The 9,088-nt window shown below is 30.9% G+C and overlaps 1 protein-coding gene across 3 annotated transcripts; it reads right to left on the bottom strand.

The window, feature by feature from the left end:
• Window positions 1–368: 368 nt before the first annotated feature.
• On the bottom strand, window positions 369–3,170 carry LOC107894721 (ATP-dependent RNA helicase DBP2-like). Of its 3 annotated transcripts, XM_041086028.1 has the most exons (4): window positions 2,683–3,167; window positions 1,975–2,240; window positions 834–973; window positions 369–708 (listed from the first exon to the last, which is right to left on the bottom strand). In XM_041086028.1, exons 2-4 carry the CDS (start codon window positions 2,078–2,080, stop codon window positions 631–633), a joined length of 324 nt encoding a protein of 107 aa, XP_040941962.1. In that variant the 5' UTR covers window positions 2,081–2,240; window positions 2,683–3,167; the 3' UTR covers window positions 369–630. The 3 variants fall into 3 exon arrangements, with proteins under 3 accessions (XP_040941962.1, XP_040941963.1, XP_016675453.1); XM_041086029.1 differs by having other exon boundaries at window positions 834–897; window positions 1,975–3,169; XM_016819964.2 differs by lacking the exon at window positions 834–973 and having other exon boundaries at window positions 1,975–3,170.
• Window positions 3,171–9,088: the final 5,918 nt, after the last annotated feature.

Here is a 9,088-nt window from a genome sequence, read left to right as displayed (position 1 = left end):
TAATTTCTGGAAAATGATTTACATTTTTGGAAATGATTTACTTTTTCGGTGTTTGGATAAATCTGTGTAAAATATTTTCTATTGTTTGGCAGATTTCCTGAAAATATTTTTTGAAAAAGTTGTTTTTACATATATTAATAAATTTATATTTTAAATTTTTTTTACATATATTGCAATGATTTATTTATAAATAAATCAAATTAAATATATAATAATACTCAATTAATTGTAATAAATCAAATAAATTATTTGTAATTGTGTTATAAAAAAAGGATTGAGTAATTATAAATTAACTTCCAAACCACAATTAATAGGAATTATACGGTTGATGAACCATGTCTCATTAAGAAAAGATGAAACCAAAAATATGAAACTTGAAATAAGATTCGTGTTTGACATTAAGGTGAACCAGGGTCTCATACAAATATCCATACAACAATATTTTGGGTATATATGTTGTTGTATTCTATATCTAAATGTCAAAGACATATAAATTGTTATATATTGCATTTTATATAATATCAAGATCTGCTATACAAGTATATACACAATTGAAGAGGGTAGTTACGTTAAAAATGCCTACAAAAATGAAAAGCAATTCCTGTAAGCCTACAAAAGTGCCTACAAAAATCAACTCAGGAAGAACCCAGGCAGATATGCCTGGCAACACTGGAAGCAATTCCTGGATAACTGAGCAACATTTACACCCTGTTGATGTTTAACAAAATGAAAAGCAATTAATGAGACATGAAGAATGTATAATAATCGCTAAAAGAGAGATAAGTTTGTTCATAAATGGTTTCGATTTGTTAAAACTGCAAACTTTGGAGTACCTGACTTAACGACATTGATATTGAACTTCTCGACGTTGATATTGAACCCCAACACCCAATTGCCCTAAATTTGGGTTTAAAATAAAGAGGTATCCTAAATGGATAATCAAATGTTATCTGCGCCAAATCTGATGCCAGGTCTTGAAAGTTGATGTTTTAATCGAATTTTAAACAACAAATCAATGGATATAATAAATGAATTTGAAACCATAAATGGCGTTGCATATTTTAAACCAAAAAAAGTTCAGTAAAAAACATCAACTTATCTCAAGAATCATCCTCAAAAAAGATGCAACTAAAACATTATAAAACCATGTCAAATATGCAGGCTAATTATTCAAGAATTCCTCTACTAGTCTATGCAATTAAGAGGCTCTACTATTCCCAACTACTTAAGTAACCAAAGTTACTAGTTTGTACTTGTTGGCAATGGCTCCTACTCCTACTTCATGAGATTTTTGACTAATCTACCTGTTCCTAAACTTCCCATTCAATCTGCACAATAGCGGAGGGGTATAATTATTTGTGATTATTCTACACGCCTTTCTACAGTTTCCCAACCAGCGTAAATAACAAAGTCCAAAGCCGAATGTGTCTTTGTGATGATGGACGGAAAATGGGAAGTGTTGAAGGAAGCAGCTTTCATGGCAGAAACTTCGAGATGAGGATTTAAAACAGGGAGAGGTTCATGTAATGGCTTCTTCAACATTGAAAATAGCTTCGGTTTCCCTCGACCAAATTGTAATACTGCAACTACTAAAATTATTGGCTTCTCTAATGATGAAAGAACTAATTTTAATAACTAAAGAGAAAAAATAATTGCAATACATTTTCACTAACTATGCGGTTCATGTAACTGACAATTCAAGAGTTTTCTACATGCATTTACTGCAATAATGTGAAAAAATCATCAAATTATCAATTGAATCTCACACAGATAAGCCCTACTATCATATACTCTTTCTCTCAAAAAAAAAAGAATATCACGGTCATAAAAGCAATAAGTCACAGATACAACCACTTCTATTAGACAAAAAAATAGAAAGCTTGGCTAGTAAAAGAAATGCAAACAAAATAAAATAAAATGGATAACTTAAATGACATAAAAGCTGAACTTATTAACAGGAACAACAAAAATTACCTGGAAATCCCACATTAGCAAAACTCTTCACAGGCTTTGGAACATCACGACCTTCAACCATAATTTCCCTCTTCTGCCGATATTCCTCCACCTCCATCTCAGACATTGCCACCACAGAAGGAGATTCAACATAAAAATTCTTTTCAAATGGTGTCAAGCCATCCAAATCCAACTTCCTAGGTGGTTCACCAGCATCATAGTCCTTTTTTCTTGACAAGGACCGCCTTGAACCACCATATACTGAGGCCCCACCAAACCCTAAGTCACTATATCATCACACAATTAAACAGAGAAACTCCGAAGTACTACAATCTTCAAGTATTACAAAAGTAGGTAGAAGATTCGCCAATAACTCAAAGACATTGTGTTAAAGTTAATGAAATTCCACTCTGTTTGAACTTGAATTTAGAGCATTGGGTGATTAAAAAACATAAAATTCATTGAAATATTTAACAGAAACATATTCGATAACTGTCATTCAGTCTCAAGTTAATCTAAATTAAAGAAATGCAAAACCCAGATAGAAAAAAATATATAAAATTCTAAAAAAAACACTAATTTTGAGGAAAAGAGCATAATGAATGAACAAATAACTCTATCTATATACATAAACAATAAAACCCAGAATGAAAAATAAGCCGAAACATAAAAAACTAAAAAAAAAGAGTTAAAATTTAAAGGGTAAATGCAAAAGTTTTAGTAGTTAACTTTTAAGGTCACGATAGGAGGTGGGATCGCCAGAGCAGCTATCATATCAACTCGATGGAGTTTTGTCCCTCTCCTTTTTGGTTTCAATTGGGAGGAAAAGAAGTTAGCCCAAGGGGAAAGGGAAGGGAAGGGGAAGGGGAAATGGGAGAAGAAGCATCAATTTTTGAAAAATGTCTTACTGATTTCAAAAGGGTAAGACATTTTCCTTAAACAAAGCCCTCTTTTTCCTGTGTTCTGTAAAATATTTTACCCTGAAAAATCATTTTCAACCAACCAAAATCAAAAAAGCCCAAAAATCTTTTACGGAAAAGCTTTTACAAGTTACCAAACGCACCCTAAATGAGAAATCGGCTAGCTCTGTGATACAGAGTAGCCAAATGCAATGAAAACGCTAAGTTAGAACGTCCATCGGTTAGGGAAGCCACTGGTTGTTAACTGTTTCAGGAATAAAGTGAGAGATGTTTCTCCCTGACTTTTGTTTCTTACGAAAATAAAAATAACTACCAAATGGATTGGAAGAGTTCAAAGGAAATGTCGATATAGTAATGTAACAGCCCGATTTAGATCCTAGTCGAAACGGTAGTTTTGGGACAACGAATCTAAGTAAAAAAAATTAAATATTATTTTCTGTGTTTATTATATGTGAATTTGCATGTGTGAAAGTTTCGTATGAAAAATTGATCGTTTGTGTGCTTAATTTAATAAAAGGACTTAATCGCATAAATTAAAAATTTGATAGTTTAAAACATAAGGGTTGAATTGTTAGTGGCTTTTTTAAATTGGAGTATTTATGTTGAAAATAAACCAAAAACAATTGTGATGGACGGTTGTGCCCATGTTTATAATTGTTTTCTATTTTAATATAAAGGATAAATAAGTAATTAAGTTAAAAGTTAACATATATTATAATAAAACATAAAAATAAATTTATTTTTCATTTCATTCTCTCGTCACCGAAACTAAAAAAAAAAGAAAAAGAAACAAAAGCTTTGTAATATTCGTCCATTCTCAAGCTTGATTCAAGGTTATTTTGGTTTCGATTTTTGATAATTTTTACGTTTTTGAGATTGTTGCTTCGAATACTATCCGACCCATGCTAGAATTTCTGATTTTGATGAATATTTTGAGTTATGCCATTGATGAATATTTGTGTTTTTGTGATTTTTGATGATAAATTATGAAAGATATGTTTTGGATTAATTTGTTTTGTATTGGAATTTTTGGTGAAATTGAGTAATTAGGGCTAAATTGAAAAAATAATAAATTGAAGGACTAAAATGAAAAATAAATGAAATGTGTGTATTTGTATGTACTAGAGGAACATTCGGCCTAAGCATGTTGCATGGAGATTTTGTGTATTTTGTGTTTTATGCAATTAGGACTAATTTGTAAAAGTATGAAATATCAGGGGTAAAATGGCAATCTACCCATTTATGTGTTGTTGGATTAAATCGAATGAAATTGTTTTTGAATGAGATTAATTTGAAATTATATAGATCAAGAACAAAATAAATCGGACTTGGATCGGGGAAAAGCAAAAATAGTCGAATAGCCAATTTACATCGTTAGTCGATATCCGAAGTAAGTCTTTAAGCAATTAAACATCGTTAATTCTAAATGTAATTTAATTTAATATATTGATTTGTAATTTATAGATTTATAGTAGAGTTAGTCGAATATGATTAAGCATGAAAATAATGTATTTGAGTTTAATTCGACTGAGTTATAACATTTGAAAGTCCGTATGAACTATATGGAATATTTGGAATTTTTGTTATATGAATTATGTATGAGACAGATTTAAAATAGTGATATTCGGGCTTTGAGCCTAGCAAGCTTTGTGCTAGTGAATTTGATTGGGTTTTATGCCTAGCAGGCTTATTGCCAGTGTATAAAATCAGACTTTGAGTCTAGCAGGCCTGTGCCGGTGTGTGATACAGGCTTAGGCCTAACAGGCTTTATGCCAGTGAATTATTATAAGCTTATGCATAAAAGACTTTATGCTGATGTGGTAATTGAATACGTTAAACGAGCTAAAATGATTAGGTACGTGATAGTTGGTTACTTATTTGAAAATAAGGTGAAATGATTTCTTGATATGTGATGAAAAAGGATATATGAAGTTGTTATAGTATATGCGTTAATATGAGAAATATATTTGGCCTTATAGTTGTATATGATGTAATGTTAAAGTTTGAGTGATGAATATATGTCTATAAATATATATGTATATTTGATTATAAAAGACAACATGGTTTCGAAATTTGGAGGTATATTGATGATATATATATGTATATTCGGCCAAGGAGAAATTGTCCTATGAAAGTATATGTTAAATATCTACGAAATTAAAAGCTTGAAATTAAATGTGATTACAAAAGCATAAATTGATTTCTTTAACTAAGATGATTAGTTTAATTGTTTAATTTGCTTTTACTAAGCTAAGTTAGCTTACTTTGTGTGTGTATATTTGTCTTTGTTTTATAGATTTTGGAGATTGTTACATGCTCGGGGATCGTCAGTAAAGTCAACCGCGATATCATTTATTCTTGGTACTTTTGAAATTTTTAAATTCGAACTTATGGCATGTATAGGCTGGAACATACTTTTGAAGTGTTGATTTTGATCTTGTATAAAGGCCATGCAAAAATGGCATAATTTTCTATGCTTGATTTCGGTTATGTTTTGTTATGACTTGAAACTGTTTTGGTTATATTACTATGTGATATAAAATGATGTGTTCATGATAGGTATCTTATGTTTTGGAAATGGTTAATGATGTTGAATGAATATATGAGTGATTCGGCTAAGGTATTTATAGAATATGTTATAAGTGATTGAGGTGGTTGTTTTAAGTTAATGAATTATAATTGTTTCAATGCTTACAAGTTGATTATTATGTTCGAACATGAAATAATTCTGTCATGATATGGCTTTTAATTGATGTGGCAATATATATACTATTAATATGAAAGTATATATGTTAGTTAAATATCTGTAAATGAAGTAAGGTCATTCGATTATGTGTTAAGAGATATGAAAATTCTGTTTGAGCTGTCTATGGCTTGTTCATTTGCTAAATATGGGTTTATGTTTTGATTAAATGATGTGGTCTAAATATTTGGATGTGTTTGGCATATTCGGTTATGAAATATGTATGTGTATAATTAGATGTGATTATCGCTTGTTGTAATTAGTGAAAGGTGTATCTCTTATTGTAGTTGAAACTTGTATATATATAGATTGGTGATTCGGTTTGTTTATTGAAATGGTAATTTTTTTTATAAATATTTGGGTTAACTTGTATATATATGATATATATATATATGATTTGAAATTGAATTACAATGTGAGCATGTTTGTGATTGTGTAAAAGCTATGTATCCTTTGGTAATATCTCGTAACCCATTCTGGCGACAGATACGGATTAGGGTTGTTACAAGTAATGGTATCGATGAGGGGAAATATGGTTCAACGGAGGCTTCTCTTTGGGATGGAAAGGCAATTAACTAGTTACTTTAACGAGTTTCCTGCAACACCATATTGATGTCACTATTTAATATGATGAAGAGGGGTCTCTGTGGAGGTTTACATGTTTTTATGGTAATCTAAAGGAATGATTCAAGAATTTGTCAAGGGATTTGCTCAGATAATTGGGACAATATCAAAAGATTCACTAGTTGGTTTAGGGGTTTTCAGTAAAATTGATTTTTCATTTGAAAAGAGATGTAGGTGTCTCTGATCGGAACGTCGAATGAATGAATTTCGTACAATATAGGAAGATTACGAGTAGAGTGACTTCAGATTCACTGGTCAGTGATTCACACGAGAAAGAGGCAGGCAGGCTTCAAACAACATCAATGAGAGACTTGATAGGGCTTCAAATAACATCATTTAAAAGGAGGAGTTGTTTTGGGAGCAAAGGGCTTGTGTTAACTGGCTAAAGAATGGGTATCACAATACCAGTTTTTTCCATAAGGCTGGAGTGGGTTGAAAGAAAATAAATAAAATTAGGGGATTGGAGATGGGTGATGGCAAGTAGGCTACTAAGGAAGACGAGATGTTGTATATTGCGTTAGATTATTTTGTGGAGCTGTTCATAGCATCAAATGTAGGGGATGACATGAGAATTTTTGGTCTGGTACAACGAAAAATTACGAATATTATGAATAATGAGATTTTGTAGTCGTTTTACAAAAGAAAAAAATCTGGGTTGTAGTTAAAACGATGTCCTCTGTTTGAGCCCCATGCATTGACAGATTTCCAACGCTACTTATCAAAGGTACTGGCACATAATAGGCCATCATGTTACCCAATATTGTTTAGCAGTCTTAAGGGGAGAGGTTCATATGAGTGAGATCAATAAAACCCATATTATATTTATTCCAAAAGTTAGCAAGCCAAAAAATATGATGTAGTTTAGACCTATTAGTTTGTGCAATGTTATTTACAAAATAGTTGCTAAAGCAATAGTTGGGAAAATAAGTGGATTATTGAATCATTGTATAGATGAGGCCCAAGGGTCCTTTATATAGAGCAAGGAAATTTTAGATAATGTCTTAGTTGCTTACAAGATCTTACACTTGTTAAAGATGAGGAAAATAGTAAAAATGGAACTTTGCGCTTAAACTCGATCTGAGTAAAGCATATGACAGAGTGGAGTGGGATTTTTTGGCTAGCATGATGACTAAATTAAGTTTTCACGTCAATTGGGTAACTTTAGCTATGAGGTATGTTTGCTCTGTATCATATACAGTTGGGGTAAATGACAAAGTTAGTTATCTGTTTTGGCCTTCAAAAGGACTATGGCAAGGTGATCTATTTAATCCATATCTTATTTTGTTGTGTGCTTTCTCGACACTGTTGGACATGGCAAAGCTGAATAGGGAAGTGATGGGGCACAAATTGGTAGAGAAAGGCTTGCTCTTAACCATCTTTTCTTTGTGGATGATTAGGTTCTATTTGGCGATGCTTCTAGGGCAGGAGCATAGGCTATGAAACAACCCGTTTTTCAGTGGTGTAGTAAACAGTGGTTTTGGAGCCACCAAATTCGACGAGTAAGTTTATAAATATTATTATTTAATACTTACAAGTAAAATATGAGTTTAAAAAGGTTTTTGATTTGATAATTTTTTGTTATATAAGTGAGTTATTAAGTTCAAGTGGCATGAACCTAAGGTTAAGTGGTTTTAGAAAACGAGGTATTGGGACCTCGTTTCTATAAACTAAGTCATAAATATTTTTATAAATATTTACGGGCCATCATTAAGGTGTTATTAAAGTTTCGTTAAAAAAATTTAATGTTTCAATGGTTAATTAATTAAAAAGGACTAAATCATAAAAGTTGAAAAAGTCAATTACTATTAGTTTAAATGTGTTAAATTGATTAAAGAATTATAATTGGATGGCCTTAATGGGTAAATTACCGATTCTTTAGTTGGTGGACAATTAAAGCTTCATTTTCTTTTAATTTTATATGTTTTATATGTTATTATATTATTATTAAATGATAAAAATAAAATAAAGGTTAACAATATAAGAAAACATAATAGTTTTCTTCCTCATTTTGTTTTTTTCATCATCGAACCACCATGGGAGAGTTCGAAGTTCAACCAACCATGTTTCCTTGCATGTAAGTCTCTAAGCTACCCGTTTCTAATAATTTTGATGTTTTTGAGATTGTAGCAACTAGGTCCAACTAGCCCATATCTTCGAATTTTGAAACTATTAAAAATTTTGAATGTTGTCATTGATGAATCTTGTGATTTTTTCTTATGTTAAATGATGAATTTGAAATGTTGATTGATAATTAAAAGTATTTTCTTAAGTGCTTTTTGATAAATTTATCGATTTGGGATTAAATTGTTAAAATACTAAAATTACAAGGATTTGATGTGAAATTAATACATATGTGGGCTATTTTGGGTGCCATAAGCATTCGGCCAAGCTTAAATTTTGAAAAAAAAATGGTTACTTTGCATGTTTTAGGCTCAAACACTAAATTGAATAAAAGTAAAACATTAGGGGCAATTTTGTCAAAATGTCAAAAATGAATAAATTGTATAAAATATGTTGGTTTACTGTCGAAATTAATAGATTGAATTAAATTATTTGTTTAGATCATATCGAGTGGAAAGTCGAGGAGAATAAAAATTACCAAAATGCCCTTGTACTTTGACATTTCTGCAATTTAGCTAAGGTCGTATGAACTATAAACACTTAGATGTGAGTTAAATTGACTACTTGATGTGCTATTGTATTGTAGATGAATTAATATATAGATGTTATTATTCAATTTATTATGTCATGAAACGATAAAAATTCAAAGACGTATGATGACTATCGAGCCCTGTTTGAACATTAGGAATTCGTAGGATACAAATGGTATGGCATTAGGTTTTACATG

This window comes from Gossypium hirsutum, chromosome A13, assembly GCF_007990345.1.
Source record: "Gossypium hirsutum isolate 1008001.06 chromosome A13, Gossypium_hirsutum_v2.1, whole genome shotgun sequence".
Lineage (NCBI taxonomy): Eukaryota > Viridiplantae > Streptophyta > Magnoliopsida > Malvales > Malvaceae > Gossypium > Gossypium hirsutum.
This window is presented reverse-complemented; position numbering and strand designations above follow the sequence as displayed.

Coding starts and splice junctions, on each gene's coding strand:
- LOC107894721 (XM_041086028.1), bottom strand. CDS start 2,080: ATGTCTGAGATGGAGGTGGAGGAATATCGGCAGAAGAGGGAAATTATG. Junction 974..1,974: donor TGCTAATGTGGGATTTCCAG/GTAATTTTTGTT, acceptor TCAACTTTCAAG/ACCTGGCATCAGATTTGGCG. Junction 709..833: donor TATCAATGTCGTTAAGTCAG/GTACTCCAAAGT, acceptor AAACATCAACAG/GGTGTAAATGTTGCTCAGTT.